Genomic DNA, 22,706 nt, shown 5'->3' on the forward strand with positions numbered 1-22,706 from the left:
CCAAAAAGGCTGTTTAAATCTCATCCTTTGCATTTACTGCCACAAAAACGGGAGTCTAAAGAGGTTTTTCTATGGGTGCACAGATTCCTATTCTGCGCGATTTGGAACGGGGTAAACCAACTGGCCATTTTTCATGTGAAGTGACAGGTACTTAACTACCAGTACTTCACCTTCAAAAACAGTTATCGGACACCAATCTTTTTCAGACCTGGACCTTAGTGACTTCAGTCCATGGTAATATAACTTGGCAGCAATGCACAGAGGAAGTTCCAAGACCTGGATTCTTCCATGTATCATTCCTGGTGGTCCACTGACAGTATGCTAAATGTATAAAACTGGGGCACCACTATAAACACAAGAGCTTACCATTCAAGATGACTACAGTCATCTTGGTATTTATGAAGGTTCCAGCTCATTTTCAATTGCCAGAAGATGTGCATTTATCTCAATATATGCAATTTGTTCATCATTAAGACCATCATCTGAGAATTGTAAAAAGGAAATTTAAAAAAGAAAGACAACCTTGTTCTATAAGCATTCTCTTATGATAACTTATCGGTCAAACTCTACAATACCTCCTTATTCCAGTCTGTAATTTTTTTTAATTCATAGCAAAGCTCTTGGACGTCACTCAGAATATTCTACACTCCTGACTGCTTAGGTCACAGTGTTTTAAAAAGTTTTCATGAGTTTACTTCCCATTTGTAGAACTCATAAAAACAAAGCATTTTGTTTATTTCTGAAGACTCATTCCATCTGGAATGAAGAGTACCTTATGCCTGAGAGGATTTCTACATCTATTCTCCTGTAATATCAACTTAATATTTTGTGTTTTAAAAATAATGCATCTGGTGAGTTATCATCATTCTGAACATCTGCATGACATGTTTCCAATCCAGAAGCTTAGCAATGCTCTATTTCCTCCTGCGACCTAAGGGCACCCCAATGATGCCAGAGAGGATGTGGGATAAGTTTCAGTTGGATGGAATGTCTGCATAACACAACTGAAATGTAACCTAGTTCATTTACACCGCATAGTATTTCTGGATGAAAATGACACTGTTCCACAAAACTATGAGCTTATTACACACTCCCTTCATAGACTGTAGACTTATTCTGGATAAATGTATCTGTATTGATGTTTGCAGTGTTGTTCTACTTTTTTGGAAAAGGCAAATACAGGGAGTGCAGAATTATTAGGCAAATGAGTATTTTGACCACATCATCCTCTTTATGCATGTTGTCTTACTCCAAGCTGTATAGGCTCGAACGCCTACTACCAATTAAGCATATTAGGTGATGTGCATCTCTGTGATGAGAAGGGGTGTGGTCTAATGACATCAACACCCTATATCAGGTGTGCATAATTATTAGGCAACTTCCTTTCCTTTGGCAAAATGGGTCAAAAGAAGGACTTGACAGGCTCAGAAAAGTCAAAAATAGTGAGATATCTTGCAGAGGGATGCAGCACTCTTAAAATTGCAAAGCTTCTGAAGCGTGATCATCGAACAATCAAGCGTTTCATTCAAAATAGTCAACAGGGTCGCAAGAAGCGTGTGGAAAAACCAAGGCGCAAACTAACTGCCCATGAACTGAGAAAAGTCAAGCGTGCAGCTGCCACGATGCCACTTGCCACCAGTTTGGCCATATTTCAGAGCTGCAACATCACTGGAGTGCCCAAAAGCACAAGGTGTGCAATACTCAGAGACATGGCCAAGGTAAGAAAGGCTGAAAGACGACCACCACTGAACAAGACACACAAGCTGAAACGTCAAGACTGGGCCAAGAAATCTCAAGACTGATTTTTCTAAGGTTTTGTGGACTGATGAAATGAGAGTGAGTCTTGATGGGCCAGATGGATGGGCCCGTGGCTGGATTGGTAAAGGGCAGAGAGCTCCAGACCGACTCAGACGCCAGCAAGGTGGAGGTGGAGTACTGGTTTGGGCTGGTATCATCAAAGATGAGCTTGTGGGGCCTTTTCGGGTTGAGGATGGAGTCAAGCTCAACTCCCAGTCCTACTGCCAGTTCCTGGAAGACACCTTCTTCAAGCAGTGGTACAGGAAGAAGTCTGCATCCTTCAAGAAAAACATGATTTTCATGCAGGACAATGCTCCATCACACGCGTCCAAGTACTCCACAGCGTGGCTGGCAAGAAAGGGTATAAAAGAAGGAAATCTAATGACCTTGTTCACCTGATCTGAACCCCATTGAAAACCTGTGGTCCATCATCAAATGTGAGATTTACAAGGAGGGAAAACAGTACACCTCTCTGAACAGTGTCTGGGAGGCTGTGGTTGCTGCTGCACGCAATGTTGATGGTGAACAGATCAAAACACTGACAGAATCTATGGATGGCAGGCTTTTGAGTGTCCTTGCAAAGAAAGGTGGCTATATTGGTCACTGATTTGTTTTTGTTTTGTTTTTGAATGTCAGAAATGTATATTTGTGAATGTTGAGATGTTATATTGATTTCACTGGTAATAATAAATAATTGAAATGGGTATATATTTTTTTTTGTTAAGTTGCCTAATAATTATGCACACTAATAGTCACCTGCACACACAGATATCCCCCTAACATAGCTAAAACTAAAAACAAACTAAAAACTACTTCCAAAAACATTCAGCTTTGATATTAATGAGTTTTTTGGGTTCATTGAGAACATGGTTGTTGTTCAATAATAAAATTAATCCTCAAAAATACAACTTGCCTGATAATTCTGCACTCCCTGTATGTATCAGCCCAAATCATAATCTTATTTATGCAGAGTTCAATGAAACCCAAACAAGACTTAAAAACGTGATAGAGCGCTTTACAAAGGTATTAGCTGTGGTGATGGATAGACATACATTGTTATATTTGTTTCTAGAACTCTGTTGCACACAATTCCCATGGTTTTACAGGGAATATTACCAAAGTGGATCAGGGTTCCCAGATTTCAAGATTTTTCAATAATGGTCCTCTCACTATTACAGGAAAAGTGAATTTTCCTGTTTAAAATCCTCTCAAGGTGGTTAATAAGTTACATCCATTAAAACTGTATTAAAGTGCACAGTACCAAGGCTGGCTTTAGAGCAGTGCGACCGGTGCAGCTGCAATGCATGGTGATCTTGGAAAGGGGCGCGACCTCAGAGGGGGCGCTGTGGTTAGCAATATATTATGATTTAAAACCACCTGCTGCAGTCTTCCTTGTGCTTCCAGCTTTCAGGCAGCAATAAAAATGTCAAGATAACTCTTGTGATTAATGTTCCTGCTAGAGAGAGAGATCAGACTTTTTTCTAGTGGCAGTTTTGACTCGCTGTTAAGTAGCGCAGAGGGTTAATATGCCTGCTGCAAAGAACGCATACCGTGCAGATCAAAGATCTGTATTTTATGTGGACAGCTGAGTAGATTACTGCTTTTGTTACAGAGATCCCTTTGTTAACGCAGTTCATAAGATACAACACTAATATATAGACGAGAGACTGTTATGAACTGTCATCAACTGCATAAAATAGATTAGGATGTTATTTTTTTCCCAGTCTTTCATTATCCATTACTAATGTTGCTAAAAAAGGTGTATTTGGGTAGATATACATTCTCGTTAGTAAGCCTTTATCAGTGCTTTAAAACAAATGAAACATATGTCAGAAAGGGAGTATGGAAAGATGAGGCTCATGTTAGCCTGGGGATAGTAGAGGGAGGTCAAGGGGGGACGGTTGCCAAAACTGAATGTTGCACTGGGTGCCACTAGCGCTAAAGACAGCCCTGCACAGTAAATTTCAATTAATTTCATGAGTTTTATAGTCATCATAATAACACATTTTGTACAATCATGAACAAATAATATAGATCCAAGACTTGTTTAAAAGAATATGCATTCCCTGTTGCCTCCCACTGTTTCCCATAGGAAATGGCAACAAACCCCACCCAACTAATGCACTGGAAATGCAGAAATTACACCATACTTGTGATTTCCGTCTTGGCAAATCAAAGATTAAAATTCTGCCATTCTGGATTCTCTGAAGCAGTAATGTGACAAAGCCTTTACTATTTTTGCTTAGCAAAGAAGGATTCAAGTGAATAAGATGTGTTAACAAATTGAGCCTTTAGAGATGGACTCTCAGGGCTCACTTAAGTCTGTGCTCCACAACAACTGGTCTGTCTGCAACCTGTTCTCCTGCTTGCTTAGTCGCTGTTTGTCAAGTGTGGTGGCGGACTTCTCTTTAACTGCCACCAGGTGGTGCAGACTGCTGGAAAGCTTGCTGAAGATAAACTCCACCTTTGACTTTTCAGCAGTCAGCACAGGTGTGTGCATGCTTCAAGCCACTCAGGAATGGCCCACAAACTGCAAGGTTCTTGGCAGGCTGTAGGGCCCAAGGATGAGCCCAGCAAGCATAAGTACCTGCTTGCAGAAATGGGAGGGTATAGCAGGAGTCTCTGGTTTTACTTTTGTTTTGGCACTACTCTGTTGATACTTAATAGATTTCAGTGCTGTTATCTAGTACTTTATGGTGGTGAAAGTAAGAATACCCGATTTCTCTGTTGAGAATGCGAAGTAACTTGTAGACTGTGATATTTTGATAGCAAAGTGAGAGGTTAATGACTGGGAACAGGTCTTAAAAATATTTTCACATACAGCACTCAAATAAGCTTCCCGCGACTAAAAGATTCAGTAACTTTCTTTTAAACCCTGAATTGATTAAGTTGTATGTTAGCCTTTTCATCCTTGGCATGGTCTCCCTTAACGTTTTGCCTCTGTTCCCCAGGTTGTTGGTGTGAGCTGGACTCTGATTTTGCTGTTTTTGTTACCCTGGGCACTTTACCACTGCTAGCCAGTGCTAAAGTGCAAGGCCTCCTGTACGACGTGTATGTAATTGGCTTATCCATAATTGGCATATTTGATTCTCTAGTAAGTCCTAGTAAAGTGCACCTGAGGAGCCAGGGCCTGTAAATCAAATGCTACTAGTGGGCCTGCAGCACTGGTTGTGCCACCTACATAAGTAGCTCTGTAATCATGTTTCAAACCTGCTACTGCAGTGTCTGTGTGTGCAGTTTTAACTGTAAATTCGACTTGGCAAGTGTACCCACTTGCCAGGCCTAAACCTTCCCTTTTCTTACATGTCAGACACCCCTAGGGTAGGCCCCAGGTAGCCCCAAGGGCAGGGTGCAGTGTATGGTTAAGGTAGGACATATAGTAATGTGTTTTATATGTCCTAACAGTTAAATATTGCTAAATTCGTTTCTCACTGTTGCAAGGCCTGTCCCTCTCATAGGTTAACATGGGGACTACCTTTAAATCTGATTAAATTGTAGATTCCCTTTGGGAGTGGATGGACATGTGGAGTTTGGGGTCTCTGAGCTCACAATTTTAAAATACATCTTTTAGTAAAGTTGATTTTAAGATTGTGTGTTTGAAAATGCCACTTATAGAAAGTGAGCATTTTCTTGCTTATACCATTTCTGTGACTCTGACTGTTTGTGGATTCCCTGTCTGGGTCAGTTTGACAGTTGGGCTGGTTGCACCTCACACTAGACAGAGACACAAAAGGAGCTGGGGTGTAGCCTGCATATCCTGATGAGCCATCTGTGCTAGGAGGGAGAGGAGGAGTGGTCACTCACACCTGAAAGGGCTGTGTCTGCCCTCACACAATGCAGTCTCCAACCCCCTGGTGAGTGTCTGGGGCCTGACCTGGGCAAGGCAGAATTTCACATTCAAAAGAGACTTTACTTTGAAGTAGGCCTACTTCAAAGGATAAATTTGGTATAACAAGGGCACCCAAAACCACAGACTTTAGAACACTTCTGGAAACAAGAGGAACCTCTTTCTGGAGAACAGCTAAAGAGCTGAGGAAGAAGAGCTGCCCTGCCTGTGACTGTGCTTTGTGGAGCTATCCTGCAGTTGCTTCTTCCGCGAGAGTAAGTGGGCAAAGACTGGACTTTGTGTGCCTTCCATCTTGTGAAGAACTCTCCAAGGGCTTGATTTAGAGCTTGCCTTCTGTTGTTTGAAGTCTTAGGGACAGCAAAGGCTTCTCTCTGCCAGCACCTGGAGTCTCTGGAGAGACTCCTACCCTGCCAAGTGGTGCCCATCCAGTTCATGGGACCCTGAAAGGAGAAGCTGGCAGCCTAAGAGGAGGAAATCTGCGCACAGAGCGCCGTGCGGGAAAAAGATCGATGTGACTCAGATATGCGGCTGAAGAAACGACACGTCGCCGGCTCCGCGGCTGAAAATCGACGCTCGCCAGAAACACGACCGAAGAATCGACACACGGACCTGGAGAAACAACGTGCAGCATTGCTGACGGAGGCTGGGAGATCGCAACCCACGCTGCGTGGTTTTCGAATCATAGTGCTACTGGATTACCGACGCAAGCACCGCTGGGTGTGTAAAAACAAAGCAAGGCCTGCCCGGACCCGAGAGTGCTGACCGGATCGACCGATCGCTCTCCTGCGGAAAGAAGAAACGACACGCCCCGACCGGAAGAAAGGAAAAACGACGCAAGGTCTCGCTCGTGAGTGAAATCAACGCATCGCAAGCCCTTTTTGATGCACACTCGCTCGTGCTGTGTCATTTTTGATGCACCCAAGGTACATTTTCACGCTAACAGTGTTAGTGTGTGTTTTATACTACATAAAGACTCAATTTTGCTTTTTAATTGATAACTTGACTTGTGTATTGTGGATTTTTGTCATTTTGGTCTTGTTGGTCTTGTTTTGTTTAGATAAATATTTTCTATTTTTCTAAACCTGTGTTGTGTTATTTTGTAGTGTTTTCATTAAGTTACTGTGTGTGTTGGTACAAATACTTTACACCTAGCACTCTGAAGTTAAGCCTACTGCTCTGCCAAGCTACCAAGGGGGAAAGCAGGGGTTAGCTGAGGGTGATTCTCTTTTACCCTGACTAGAGTGAGGGTCCTTGCTTGAACAGGGGGTAACCTGACTGTCAACCAAAGACCCCATTTCTAACATTGTACAATGCAAAAGCTGTTTATCTCTTGAGTAGGAATTCTCCAGGCCTTAACACGTTCTAGTGTAACCCTGCACCTCGGCCCCTCCAGGTTGCTCAATTAGGGGGTCATTCTGACCCCGGCGGTCTAAGACCGCCAGGGTCGGCGGGAGCACCGCCGACAGGCCGGCGGTGCCCCGCAGGGCATTCTGACCGCGGCGGTAAAGCCGCGGTCGGACCGGCAACACTGGCGGTCTCCCGCCAGTGTACCGCCGCCCTTTGGAATCCTCCAAGGCGGCGCAGCTAGCTGCGCCGCCGAGGGGATTCCGACCCCCCCTACCGCCATCCAGTTCCCGGCGGTCCGCCCGCCGGGAACCGGATGGCGGTAGGGGGGATCGCGGGGCCCCTGGGGGCCCCTGCAGTGCCCATGCCACTGGCATGGGCACTGCAGGGGCCCCCGTAAGAGGGCCCCTACAAGTATTTCACTGTCTGCTTGGCAGACAGTGAAATACGCGACGGGTGCAACAGCACCCGTCGCACCTTCCCACTCCGCCGGCTCGATTACGAGCCGGCATCCTCGTGGGAAGGGAGTTTTTCCCTGGGCTGGCGGGCGGTCTTTTGGCGACCGCCCGCCAGCCCAGGGAAAAACTTAGAATACCCTCCGCGGTCTACTGACCGCGGTGCGGTATTTCGGAGGGGGGAACTCTGGCGGGCGGCCTCCGCCGCCCGCCAGAGTTAGAATGACCCCCTTAGTCTCTTGTTAGCACAAATGTGTGCATGAGCACATGTGAGAAAGGACCAAATGCATATGGTGTCTGGGTGTTGTAGGGAGCGGGGTGTCAAAGAAGAATAATCAAAGGACACACATGACTCAAATGTACTGCCAGAGCATTGTATTGCAGAATTAACTTGAATAGCAATTAAGACACCTGACAAGGATTTTAAGTGATCCATTTCTCTTCACGTCCCCTATGGGCCCTTAGAAAGTGCATAGTTAATGGGGTGTGGTTTGTAATTTGGCGTATGTGGGAGGTGTTGGGTGTGACGTTCGAGGACCAGAGATGTGCTCCAATCATGGTGAGGCAAACTGGTAGTTACACATAGGCATTAGGGGGCATATTTAAGAGTCCCTAGCGCCATTCCAAAGCCACACTCGTGTCATTTTTTTAATGCTAATGTGATGTTAGAAGGCCAAAAACACTGCACCATATTTAAGAAGTCGCGCAATGCATGCATTGCACAACTTTGTAACTCTTTGCACTACATTATACCTGTGCCAGGCCTAATGTATGCAAAGGGGGTGTTCCCCTCTTAGGAGGGCCGAAAGAATTGCACAAAGACATCTAAGAGATTTCTTTGCATCATTTTTTTTGGGCACTTTTAGCGCCTGCTCACAGCAGGCGTTGAAAATAGGGTCCCACTAGTTACAATGGGCCCTTCAGGTGCTTTGCAGGATTAGGGTCAACATTTTTTAGCTAATCCTGCAAAGCCAGGAACTAGCATCAAAAATTCTGACACTAGTTCCCTAACTACCACCATGCTGTGTTGTATTTAACAGATGATGCACACATGCTGGCGTTAAGGGGGTTCTAAGGGGCGCAAGAAAAGTGGTGCTGCACTAGTTGCACCGCCAATTTTCATAAATATGCCCCAAAGTGTACAATTGTAGTGTAAGAATAGACTCGTTCACAGCTGCAGATATCTACCATCTTTTGTAGGAATGGTCAGTGTCATACAATTTATGTGGAATTAAACAGCCACGTTTTCATAGCTACCTAGTACACATATATAACCGCATCTGAACCAGTGTGCTCTTTGGATCACTACTAGACTACAAATGAGAGGGTAGATATTAGCCATCAGGACTTGAAGTGTAGAAATATTGGCATTTGTAAGATCAGCAGCAAGCAAATTTTAAGTGTCTATAGTACTGCTGTCCAAAGATATAAACGAAAGTAGCAAGGCAGGTCTTTTTGGCAATGTACGCACTTAAGGAACTTACCAACTGATCTTTAAAATACTTGAGTTCATTTCGATGTAAAATAAACCACCGGTTTTTCCAACTCTGTAAGAATAAAAAAAAAACACAAGAAACATTTTTTATTTAACACTTCCGAAGAACATTAATGAGTAAATTCAAATGCAAAAACTAGTTAAGATTTAATGCTCTTTATTGTGTGAATGGGGTGCCAAACACAGTCGTTCAGGACCTAATATTCAAAATCCTTAGGGGAAGTTAATTTCCGCCTAGATTATATGGAATACATACTTTTAAAAATGTATAGACAAATTTGCATTTCCACTCCTAACAGCAACTATGCCAAATCAAACACCCTCTCATCCAAGAACGTGTTGACTGTTAATTAAAAACAGGTTTCCAGCTAGAATCTTGGAACAGCATATGGACTCCATGAGTTTGATTCACACACAAAGCAGCAATATAAAAAAGGAAATTTGAGAGGGCAGTTTCAAATACTGATTTAAACATTCGGGGGACGTGGAACTTCACCCTTGCAGTGTTTGGAGGACAAAGACAAACTACCAATGCCATGGGCTTTCCACATTTGTTAATGCAGAACAGTGCTTAATTTGTAAATAAGAAGGTGCCGGTACCCAAAGCCCTCCTCTTAAACATGGGGCTGCTGCAATTAAATTTGCGAACACGGAATACTGAGGCAGCGTAATCCTGAAGCCATCTCAGGCCTCTTCAATCCATTTAAAGCCACTCCCTGCCCCTTCAGCTCACCCCTGCAGCTTTCTACTTTCTCCCTTTGTGACGCTTTTTCGGTTTTCTCTTCCTCCGTCTTTCCCAAATGTGTTTTTTTCTCACAGCAAATGCTTGAGACAGAAGACTGAGCGCCGGCCCTCAAAAATAAGTGCCGGTGCTCAGCACTGGAAACAACAAGCACAAATTAAGCACTGATGCAGAAGAAATAAATGAAATTATATCGTTTCAGGACGAACAGCGAGCATGAATAGAAGGACACAACAAACTTGTACATTTTTTGGCTATTCATATACCTTTTACAGGTAGTTCTGAACCCAATTTGCATCTGCCATGAGCAGGAATTACTATTTTTGTAAGGTGGGATATTGGAGGTAACACCTCAATAATTGAAGGCTGTCCTCGAGAAGGTGGTCTTCGCAAGGAAAATGTATTACTTGGGGAAACAAAACGAAAAAAGTGTAAAAGCATCTTTTAATGTCATTCATGCAGGTGAACATTTTCAAGTGAACTCTCCAAAAATACAACAGTGGCAAATGTTTAAGAGTGCACAAAAAGTTCTTTGTGAACGGGCAGAAATTCAAAAAGATAATCCAAACGCAGCATTAACATGCCAGGAGTAAAATACATTCTAACTTTTATCAGGGCTGGTGAATCTGTGTTATATTTTTGTAATAAATGAAACGCACAAGATTCCATCAAAACAAAACTTCTATTAAAGAACAACTGAAGTTGAGAAACAAAGCAGGATATTTTACTTTTGAGAAAAACAAATGATTTTGCTTTTTAAACAGATCAGGAAGCAAAGAAGCAACCGAGGTGGGACCAGGTTTACGTTGCTCAAATTTCCAAAACTCCTTATGCCTTCTGCCCAAAACAAAGTACTACACAGAGTACCGGCATTTCACATGAGTTTGTACCCTCTTCCTGTGTTAGTGTTCTCATTTTAGAGTACATCTGAAAGACCTGGGGCCGAATTTACGAGGCCCGTGGCGCAGGGCAGCGCAAAAAGTACCTGTGCCACTGGGAAAGGGCAGAAATGCGTCGCATCTACAAGATAGAGCACATTTCTGTCCTCTCCCCCTGCATTGGTGGACAAATTGCTGCCTAGCGCCAACGCAGGCACCCTTGCACCATGGTGCAAGGGTGTCTGCATTGTGAGGATGACCTTCTTGCACAAAAACCACCATAAGAGGTGTTTCCCTCTATGTGTGCTCAGAATGCAGCACACATAGAAAGAGGAAGACACGGGGCGAAATAAAGATATTTCTCCCCATTGCTTCATTTTTATGCCACCTCTGAGGTGGAGTAGGAATCTGACGCATTCCCAGACTTGTAAATCTGGGCCTTCGTCAGATTGCTTAGGGTTCCATGGGTGTTGCGTGGGAACACCCCAAGAAACACCCATGGAAAGCCTTTTCACGCAGTGTCACGCATGAAAGGGGTCCATATTTACAAGGCCATGAAAAGCCAAGCAAGGTGGCTTTGTGTGGCATTGTAAATATGGACTGGCACACAGCGCCAGCAGAGCGTCAAAGAAAATGACGCTCTGGTGGTGCAGTGTGCCGCTAGGGCCTCGTAAATGAAGCCCCAGGTGTTTGACAAGTCCTAATTTCATCAGAGTTTGACTTCCTGACAACCACCAGAATCCCATCCGTTTGTCTGCTTGCTCTTTTTATTGCTGCATGGAACACCGACTGATAAACTGCAGTCACCTTCTAGGCACTTGGTCTGCCTGTTTCCTTGATAAATCCACTGCTGTCTGGTGTTTTAATTTCATTTTTACTCAGGCCCTTGAATATGTTGCCATCTTTCAGAGAAATTGTTTGTTATCCCCATCACGCTTACAAACGAGGGGGCATATTTACGAGCCCCTTGCGGCACCGTTGTGTCACTTTTTGTGATGGAACAGAAGTGCAAACCTTTACATTTTATTTATGAGGCCACGCGAAGCCACTTTTTGTGACTTTGAATGGCTTCATAGATATGGAGTAAGGCAAGCCGGCGTAAATTGCTGTGTTGCCTTACAACGAGGTAGTTCCACTGTGTAGGAGGCTGGACTGGCTTGTAGTGAGTACCAAGGGGTACTTGCACCTTGCACCAGGCCCAGTTATCCCTTATTAGTGTATAGGGTGTCTAGCAGCTTAGGCTGATAGATAATGGTAGCTTAGCAGAGCAGCTTAGGCTGAACTAGGAGACGTGTGAAGCTACTACAGTACCACAAGTGTCACTTGCACAATATCATAAGAAAACACAATACACAGATATACTAAAAATAAAGGTACTTTATTTTTATGACAATATGCCAAAGTATCTCAGTGAGTACCCTCAGTATGAGGATAGCAATTATACACAAGTTATATGTACACAATACCAAAAATATGCAGTATAGTCTTAGAAAACAGTGCAAACAATGTATAGTTACAATAGGATGCAATGGGGACACATAGGGATAGGGGCAACACAAACCATATACTCCAAAAGTGGAATGTGAACCACGAATGGACCCCAAACCTATGTGACCTTGTAGAGGGTCGCTGGGACTATTAGAAAATAGTGAGAGTTAGAAAATTAGCCCTCCCCAAGACCCTGAAAAGTGAGTGCAAAGTGCACTGAAGTTCCCCAAAAGACAAAGAGTCGTGATAGAGGAATAATGCAGGAAAGACACCAACCAACAATGCAACAACTGTGGATTTCCAATCTAGGGTACCTGTGGAACAAGGGGACCAAGTCCAAAAGTCACAAGCAAGTCGGAGATGGGCAGATGCCCAGGAAATGCCAGCTGCGGGTGCAAAGAAGCTTCTACTGGACAGAAGAAGCTGAGGTTTCTGCAGGAACGAAAAGGGCTAGAGACTTCCCCTTTGGTGGACGGATCCCTCTCGCCTTGGAGAGTCGTGCAGAAGTGTTTTCCCGCCGAATGGACGCTAACAAGCCTTGCTAGCTGCAAATCGTGCGGTTAGCGTTTTTGGACCCTGCTGAGGCCCAGGAGGGACCAGGAGGTCGCAAATTGGACCAGCAGAGAGAGGGGACGTCGAGCAAGACAAGGAGCCCTCTCTGAAGCCGGTAGCACCCGGAGAAGTGCCAGAAACAGGCACTACAAGGATGCGTGAAACGGTGCTCGCCGAAGTTGCACAAAGGAGTCCCACGTCGCCGGAGACCAACTTAGAAAGTCGTGCAATGCAGGTTAGAGTGCCGTGAACCCAGGCTTGGGTGTGCACAAAGGATTTCCGCCGGAAGTGCACAGGGGCCAGAGTAGCTGCAAAGTCGCGGTTCCCAGCAATGCAGCCCAGCGAGGTGAGGCAAGGACTTACCTCCACCAAACTTGGACTGAAGAGTCACTGGACTGTGGGGGTCACTTGGACAGAGTCGCTGGATTCGAGGGACCTCGCTCGTCGTGCTGAGAGGAGACCCAAGGGACCGGTAATGCAGCTTTTTGGTGCCTGCGGTTGCAGGGGGAAGATTCCGTCGACCCACGGGAGATTTCTTCGGAGCTTCTGGTGCAGAGAGGAGGCAGGCTACCCCCACAGCATGCACAAGCAGGAAAACAGTCGAGAAGGCGGCAGGATCATCGTTACAGAGTTGCAGTAGTCGTCTTTGCTACTATGTTGCAGGTTTGCAGGCTTCCAGCGCGGTCAGCAGTCGATTCCTTATCAGAAGGTGAAGAGAGAGATGCAGAGGAACTCGGCTGAGCTCATGCATTCGTTATCTAAAATTTCCCCAGAGACAGAGACGCTAAATAGCCAGAAAAGAGGGTTTGGCTACTTAGGAGAGAGGATAGGCTACTAACACCTGAAGGAGCCTATCAGAAGGAGTCTCTGACGTCACCTGGTGGCACTGGCCACTCAGAGCAGTCCAGTGTGCTGGCAGCACCTCTGTTTCCAAGATGGCAGAGGTCTGGAGCACACTGGAGGAGCTCTGGACACCTCCCAGGGGAGGTGCAGGTCAGGGGAGTGGTCTCTCCCCTTTCCTTTGTCCAGTTTCGCGCCAGAGCAGGGGCTAAGGGGTCCCTGAACCGGTGTAGACTGGCTTATGCAGAATTGGGCACATCTGTGCCCAAGAAAGCATTTCCAGAGGCTGGGGGAGGCTACTACTCCCCTGCCTTCACACCATTTTCCAAAGGGAGAGGGTGTAACACCCTCTCTCAGAGGAAGTCCTTTGTTCTGCCATCCTGGGACAAGCCTGGCTTGACCCCAGGGGGGCAGAAACCTGTCTGACGGGTTGGCAGCAGCAGCAGCTGCAGTGAAACCCCAGGAAAGGCAGTTTGGCAGTACCAGGGTCTGTGCTACAGACCACTGGGATCATGGAATTGTACCAAAAATGCCAGGATGGCATAGAGGGGGCAATTCCATGATCTTAGACATGTTACATGGCCATATTCGGAGTTACCATTGTGAAGCTACATATAGGTAGTGACCTATATGTAGTGCACTCGTGTAATGGTGTCCCCGCACTCACAAAGTTCAGAGAATTGGCTCTGAACAATGTGGGGGCACCTTGGCTAGTGCCAGGGTGCCCTCACACTAAGTAACTTTGCACCAACCTTTACCAGGTAAAGGTTAGACATATAGGTGACTTATAAGTTACTTAAGTGCAGTGTAAAATGGCTGTGAAATAACGTGGACGTTATTTCACTCAGGCTGCAGTGGCAGGCCTGTGTAAGAGTTGTCAGAGCTCCCTATGGGTGGCAAAAGAAATGCTGCAGCCCATTGGGATCTCCTGGAACCCCAATACCCTGGGTACCTCAGTACCATATACTAGGGAATTATAAGGGTGTTCCAGTAAGCCAATGTAAATTGGTAAAATTGGTCACTAGCCTGTTAGTGACAATTTGTACAGAGAGAGCATAACCACTGAGGTTCTGGTTAGCAGAGCCTCAGTGAGACAGTTAGGCACCACACAGGGAACACACACATATAGGCCACAACTTATGAGCACTGGGGTCCTGACTAGCAGGGTCCCAGTGACACATAACAAACATACTGAAAACATAGGGTTTTCACTATGAGCACTGGCCCTGGCTAGCAGGATCCCAGTGAGACAGTGAAAACACCCTGACATACACTCACAAACAGGCCAAAAGTGGGGGTAACAAGGCTAGAAAGAGGCTACTTTCTCACACAACCCCCCCCCAAACGAAGGACAATAAGGCTAACCTTGGCCAGTTGAGACTTTATTGTCTAAGTGGTGATAAGTAGAGAGTAGCTCTGCAATAGACTGGTTACTCCCTTTATCATCCACTATATGGTTACTTCCCTGTGGGGATGTAAACCACCCTGTTTGAAGTTTTTTAGCTAAGCAACAATGTGAAGATGTATTTTCAGAGTTTCTATCAGTAAGTTTTAGTTTAGAGCAGTGGGAATTGTCCACTGAACCTATTTGTAGTGATGGAAATGCCAGACAGGGATGCTGTCTCAGTAAAGCCATAGCTGGGCAAAAACTTTGTCCATATGGCTGGAAGAGAGAACAGGGATGCTGTTTCTCTTGAGTTGGAGCAGGGCAGGGATGCTGTCCTATGAGCTCCACACTAGGGCAGGGATGCTGTCCTACGTGTTGTGAGACAGTGCAGGGTTTCTGCACTAAAGTTTCTCTGGGAGGGTTGGAGGGATGCTCCATGTTAACTAAAATGGTGCTCTTTTTCTCACCAATGTTAGTTATCCTACAGAGAGGTACTTCCACCTCAGGGAGTACAGTTTTCCCAACTGATGATTCCCTTGGAACAGGTGCCACCCCAGGAGAGGTTTCTCCCACCACAGGAATGGTATCCTGAATGGTAGGGTGGTTAGGGGATACTGTGATACCCTTTTTACCTGTTGATGGAGAGGGATCCTGAGTTTTTAGGCCTTCTCTCCTTTGCTTTTTCATTTCAATTGAAATGAGAGGGAACAATTCCTCAGGGATGCCCAGCATGGCTGCATGGGCATAAAACTCTACATCAGCCCAACCTGAGGCCTCTAGGTCATTACCTAAGAGACAGTCTACAGGTAAGCTAGGTGATACCACCACCTGCTTAGGGCCAGTAACTCCACCCCAACTAAACTGAATTATAGCTAAGGGAAGAAACTTAGTGGAGTTATGGACATCAATAATCTTATACTGTTGTCCAATGATGTGTTGATCAGGGTGCACTAGGTTTTCAGTCACCAAAGTGATACTGGCACCTGTGTCCCTGTAGGCCAAGGCCTCAACACCATTTATTGAAACTGTCTGCCTGTACTTATCCATTGTAAGGGGACAAGCAGCCAGTGTGGCAAGGCCAATGCCACTAGGTGTGACAGAAACTGTCTTGGGACTGACTACCCCAGTTTCTACTATGGACCCATAAGTGAACCCAACTACACCCTTAACTTGACTGTTGCCAGCAGTCCCACCACCAGTACCACTACTGCTAGGGGCACTAGAGCTTGATGTATTAGTGGTGGTAGGCTCAGGGGGTTTACCTGGACAGGACTTATCCCCTGGCCTAAGGCCTCTATTTTTACACACAAAGCACCAAGGTTTTTTAAATTATGTAGGTTGAGAAGAAGAGGAAGAATTTGTTTTATCCCCACCCCCTGAAGAGTGTTTAAGATTTGAAGTGGGATCTTTGGTTTTACCCTTATCCCCATGCTTATCTTGAGATTTTTCACCATCTTTCTTCTTATTGTTCTCTTTGTCACCCCCTGTATGAACTTTTCTGTTCACCCTTGTTCTGACCCATTTGTCTGCCTTCTTTCCCAATTCTTGGGGAGAGGTCAGATCAGAGTCCACCAAGTACTGGTGCAACAAATCAGACACACAATTATTAAGAATATGCTCTCTCAGGATCAAGTTATACAGGCTGTCATAACCAGTAACTTTACTGCCATGTAACCACCCCTCCAAGGCCTTCACTGAATGGTCAATGAAATCAACCCAGTCTTGTGAAGACTCCTTTTTGGTCTCTCTGAACTTTATCCTGTATTGTTCAGTGGTTAAGCCATAACCATCCAGGAGTGCATTCTTAAGAACATGGAAATTATTGGCATCACTTTCTTTCACAGTAAGGAGCCTATCCCTACCTTTTCCACTAAATGATAGCCATAGGATAGCAGCCCACTGCCTTTGAGGGTCATCCTGTACAACACAGGCCCTCTCAAGTGCAGCAAACCACTTGTTAATGTCATCCCCCTCCTTATAAGGGGGAACTATCTTGTGCAGATTCCTGGAATCATGCTCTTTTACAGGATGACTATGGGGAATACTGCTGCTGCCACCATGGGTTTCTAAACCCAACCTCTGTCTTTCCTTCTCTACTTCTAAGGATTGTCTATCTAAATCCAGCTGTTGCTGTTTAAGCTTCAGTCTGGATTGCTCCACTCTCAATCTATTGAGTTCCCTTTCTAACATTCTGTCATCAGGGTGGGTGGGAGGGACATTCCTAGACACAGAAGTATGGTGAGAATGGACAGAAGGAGACCTGTCCCTTACAGAGGGCACCCTAACAGCTTGGCTGACAGTGAGAGCACATCATCTGTATGATGTGACTCCACCTCAGTACCAACTATGCTAGACTGTCTTGTAATGGGAAGGCTAAGAAGTTTCTTTCCTGAACCTTTACCTGGGGGTGTCCCTGGATCAGATTGAGAACCATTTGCTACTTTTTCAACAGATGTGGCCACTTTGGCCTTATCTTGTTCTCTAAGCATATTAAGCAATAGTTCCAAGGAAGGATTCTTCCCTACACTCAAACCTCTCTCTATGCAGAGACTCCTTGCTCCTTTCCAGCTAAGGTGATCATATGCAATCTTAGACAGGTCAACATTTTGGCCTGTGCCAGACATTTTTAGAGAGAGTTAAAGTGATAGAAAAAGAGAAAAAAAGTTTTCAGAACTTTTTAGAAAGACAGAAAAAAAACTTTTTAAACTTTTAAGAACTTTTTGAAAGTTTAGAAGTACTTTTCAGCACTTAGAAAAGAGTGAAAAGAGGAATTGCAAAACTTTTTAGCACTGTGTACACACACTGAACTTGTTTTGTATATTTTTCTCTTATGAAAAGTACAATGACAAGAGTGGTAAGTAGTCTCAAAGCACTTATCCCACCGCTGCACAACCAATGTAGGAGGCTGGACTGGCTTGTAGTGAGTACCAAGGGGTACTTGCACCTTGCACCAGGCCCAGTTATCCCTTATTAGTGTATAGGGTGTCTAGCAGCTTAGGCTGATAGATAATGGTAGCTTAGCAGAGCAGCTTAGGCTGAACTAGGAGACGTGTGAAGCTACTACAGTACCACAAGTGTCACTTGCACAATATCATAAGAAAACACAATACACAGATATACTAAAAATAAAGGTACTTTATTTTTATGACAATATGCCAAAGTATCTCAGTGAGTACCCTCAGTATGAGGATAGCAATTATACACAAGTTATATGTACACAATACCAAAAATATGCAGTATAGTCTTAGAAAACAGTGCAAACAATGTATAGTTACAATAGGATGCAATGGGGACACATAGGGATAGGGGCAACACAAACCATATACTCCAAAAGTGGAATGTGAACCACGAATGGACCCCAAACCTATGTGACCTTGTAGAGGGTCGCTGGGACTATTAGAAAATAGTGAGAGTTAGAAAATTAGCCCTCCCCAAGACCCTGAAAAGTGAGTGCAAAGTGCACTGAAGTTCCCCAAAAGACAAAGAGTCGTGATAGAGGAATAATGCAGGAAAGACACCAACCAACAATGCAACAACTGTGGATTTCCAATCTAGGGTACCTGTGGAACAAGGGGACCAAGTCCAAAAGTCACAAGTAAGTCGGAGATGGGCAGATGCCCAGGAAATGCCAGCTGCGGGTGCAAAGAAGCTTCTACTGGACAGAAGAAGCTGAGGTTTCTGCAGGAACGAAAAGGGCTAGAGACTTCCCCTTTGGTGGACGGATCCCTCTCGCCTTGGAGAGTCGTGCAGAAGTGTTTTCCCGCCGAAAGGACGCTAACAAGCCTTGCTAGCTGCAAATTGTGCGGTTAGCGTTTTTGGACGCTGCTGAGGCCCAGGAGGGACCAGGAGGTCGCAAATTGGACCAGCAGAGAGAGGGGACGTCGAGCAAGACAAGGAGCCCTCTCTGAAGCCGGTAGCACCCGGAGAAGTGCCAGAAACAGGCACTACAAGGATGCGTGAAACGGTGCTCGCCGAAGTTGCACAAAGGAGTCCCACGTCGCCGGAGACCAACTTAGAAAGTCGTGCAATGCAGGTTAGAGTGCCGTGGACCCAGGCTTGGCTGTGCACAAAGGATTTCCGCCGGAAGTGCACAGGGGCCGGAGTAGCTGCAAAGTCGCGGTTCCCAGCAATGCAGCCCAGCGAGGTGAGGCAAGGACTTACCTCCACCAAACTTGGACTGAAGAGTCACTGGACTGTGGGGGTCACTTGGACAGAGTCGCTGGATTCGAGGGACCTCGCTCGTCGTGCTGAGAGGAGACCCAAGGGACCGGTAATGCAGCTTTTTGGTGCCTGCGGTTGCAGGGGGAAGATTCCGTCGACCCACGGGAGATTTCTTCGGAGCTTCTGGTGCAGAGAGGAGGCAGGCTACCCCCACAGCATGCACAAGCAGGAAAACAGTCGAGAAGGTGGCAGGATCAGCGTTACAGAGTTGCAGTAGTCGTCTTTGCTACTATGTTGCAGGTTTGCAGGCTTCCAGCGCGGTCAGCAGTCGATTCCTTATCAGAAGGTGAAGAGAGAGATGCAGAGGAACTCGGCTGAGCTCATGCATTCGTTATCTAAAATTTCCCCAGAGACAGAGACGCTAAATAGCCAGAAAAGAGGGTTTGGCTACTTAGGAGAGAGGATAGGCTACTAACACCTGAAGGAGCCTATCAGAAGGAGTCTCTGACGTCACCTGGTGGCACTGGCCACTCAGAGCAGTCCAGTGTGCTGGCAGCACCTCTGTTTCCAAGATGGCAGAGGTCTGGAGCACACTGGAGGAGCTCTGGACACCTCCCAGGGGAGGTGCAGGTCAGGGGAGTGGTCTCTCCCCTTTCCTTTGTCCAGTTTCGCGCCAGAGCAGGGGCTAAGGGGTCCCTGAACCGGTGTAGACTGGCTTATGCAGAATTGGGCACATCTGTGCCCAAGAAAGCATTTCCAGAGGCTGGGGGAGGCTACTCCTCCCCTGCCTTCACACCATTTTCCAAAGGGAGAGGGTGTAACACCCTCTCTCAGAGGAAGTCCTTTGTTCTGCCATCCTGGGACAAGCCTGGCTTGACCCCAGGGGGGCAGAAACCTGTCTGACGGGTTGGCAGCAGCAGCAGCTGCAGTGAAACCCCAGGAAAGGCAGTTTGGCAGTACCAGGGTCTGTGCTACAGACCACTGGGATCATGGAATTGTACCAACAATGCCAGGATCTTAGACATGTTACATGGCCATATTCGGAGTTACCATTGTGAAGCTACATATAGGTAGTGACCTATATGTAGTGCACGCGTGTAATGGTGTCCCCGCACTCACAAAGTTCAGGGAATTGGCTCTGAACAATGTGGGGGCACCTTGGCTAGTGCCAGGGTGCCCTCACACTAAGTAACTTTGCACCAACCTTTACCAGGTAAAGGTTAGACATATGGGTGACTTATAAGTTACTTAAGTGCAGTGTAAAATGGCTGTGAAATAACGTGGACGTTATTTCACTCAGGCTGCAGTGGCAGGCCTGTGTAAGAATTGTCAGAGCTCCCTATGGATGGCAAAAGAAATGCTGCAGCCCATAGGGATCTCCTGGAACCCCAATACCCTGGGTACCTCAGTACCATATACTAGGGAATTATAAGGGTGTTCCAGTAAGCCAATGTCAATTGGTAAAATTGGTCACTAGCCTGTTAGTGACAATTTTTACAGAGAGAGCATAACCACTGAGGTTCTGGTTAGCAGAGCCTCAGTGAGACAGTTAGGCACCACACAGGGAACACACACATATAGGCCACAACTTATGAGCACTGGGGTCCTGACTAGCAGGGTCCCAGTGACACATAACAAACATACTGAAAACATAGGGTTTTCACTATGAGCACTGGGCCCTGGCTAGCAGGATCCCAGTGAGACAGTGAAAACACCCTGACATACACTCACAAACAGGCCAAAAGTGGGGGTAACAAGGCTAGAAAGAGGCTACTTTCTCACACACTGGCGTTGCGGTGGGTGGGTGTTCCCACTCATGGATTTTGATGCATCCTCAGATTTACAAGACCTTGTAAACCTGGGGGTGCCCCAAAATGTTACCCCACCCCCCCCACCCCCACAGAGTAGGTGCAACGAGGAGAAATATAATTGTTGCTCCTCTTTTTTTCTTCTTTCTATGTGTAAGGCCTCCCAGAGTTGTCTTCGGGCAGGAAGGTGGTCCTTCCTGGATAAAAACAATCTTGAATGCAACGCAGGCACACCTGCACCAAGGTGCGTGGGTGCCTGCATTCACGCTAGGCTGCCGAAATGGCACCAGTGCAGGGGGGGGAAGGACAGGACTGCACCGTATTCCATAGATACAGGGCATTCTTGCCTTTTCCCTTTGACTAAGGACAGCGCAGCAAGGTGACTTGCTGCGCTGCCGTGTGGCAAAAATCCCCAAAATATGGGCCTATGCTTCCAAACGCTCGTTCAGATGTTTTCTTTCCTACCACATACAAATGAATTGCCTAATTGCGCCCCCCTTGTACTCTCCATCAGGGAGGCCTTCTCTGTATGAATCAGGTTATTTTCAAAATACATCGTCCAGTGTTTCTTGTTTGCTCCATAGCTTTATTGGCTTCAGGTGTTTTGTGCAGTGCTAGCGTTTTGAAACACTGCAAATATCACAACGGCTATGGAAAGCACATATGTTAGATACAAGAGGACAGCAGTACATGGATGGTGCATCAAGTGTGTCAACAAAGTTGTCAGTAACCCGTTGCAGTGTGGCAAAAAGAGACAACCAGACTATTAAACGCAAGCAGCTCAAGGCCTTCCTCTGGCCCTCATATTGTATGTCCCACCAATCCAGATGGTAATGTGCACACAGCAAAATCCTGATACCTTAAAAAGTGGTATTTATCAGGTGCACAAACACCACATCTTTGCAGGTGTCTGAATAGTGTATAACACACTAACAGCATTTGTTGCCCCCAGTGCTTAATTTGTAAATAACAAGGTGCCGGTGCTCAAAGCTCACCTTTTAAACAAGCGGCTGTGGCAATTAAATGTGCAAACATGGAATACTGAGGCAGCGGAATCCTGAAGCCATCTAGGGCCTCTTCATTCCATTTAAAGCCACTCCCTGCCCCTTCAGTTCACTCTGTCAGGTTTCTGCTTTCTCTCATTGTAACGCTTTTTGTTTTTTCTCTTCCTCCGTCTTTACCTTCAGTGTCTTTTGTTCGCAGCAAATGCTTGAGGCAGAAGAATAAGCGCCGGCCCTCAAAAATAAGTGCCGGTGCTCAGCACCGTAAACAACAAGCACAAATTAAGCACTGGTTACCCCCATTCTGACATTCGAAATTTGTGCAGTTTGGCCACAAGTTTTACAACAAAAAAATGGGTAGGTGCCCGCAGGGTGCACAAAAAGAGCCTGTTTTAGGATTCCAATTATATGGGCTTCAGTTTCTGGCCATACCCTGGCTACACCCTAACACTTTCAGTTCTTTTAGAAATGTTGTATTTTTAATGATCTCTTCAAAGGGTTTATTTTCAAATTGAACGCTTTTACTCAGGAGTCCAGGTTTTCTGTGAGGACAGCATGCGCCATACAGAACATGATGTTCCAGTGTAATACACAAACACGAGAAGCTTGCTCTTTTTGGCAACATACGAGGCAACTTTCCTGATGCCTAAAATAGCAGTTCATCACTCTGCCTAACTGGGAAATATTGTTATCTGGGTGGTATTGTTCCATTTGTGAAGTTCCACCCTGAGGGCCAGATTTTTTACAAAATTACGGTGCGAGGCACTGCGCCAAATTTGGCTTTGTCGCGTACCGTCATTTTCAAAACTCAGGGATGCGCTGTGTTAAAAGAATACTGCGCACTCCTGTGTTTCCCCCTGCGCCGGCGCTGTATTTACTCCCGTGCGCCAATGCGGCAACCCTTGCACCCT

General features: G+C 45.8%; 1 protein-coding gene across 2 annotated transcripts in view; it reads right to left on the minus strand.

Moving 5' to 3' along the window:
- DAPP1 (dual adaptor of phosphotyrosine and 3-phosphoinositides 1) overlaps positions 1-22,706 on the minus strand; it is a 198,299-nt gene that overhangs the window by 14,807 nt on the left and 160,786 nt on the right. For both annotated transcript variants that reach the window (XM_069230233.1, XM_069230234.1), the window contains one exon: positions 8,928-8,990. In XM_069230233.1, the coding sequence (XP_069086334.1) occupies positions 8,928-8,990 (63 nt within the window). The remainder of the gene's footprint in view (positions 1-8,927; positions 8,991-22,706) is intronic.

The sequence above is a fragment of the Pleurodeles waltl genome, chromosome 1_1 (assembly GCF_031143425.1).
Source record: "Pleurodeles waltl isolate 20211129_DDA chromosome 1_1, aPleWal1.hap1.20221129, whole genome shotgun sequence".
NCBI lineage: Eukaryota > Metazoa > Chordata > Amphibia > Caudata > Salamandridae > Pleurodeles > Pleurodeles waltl.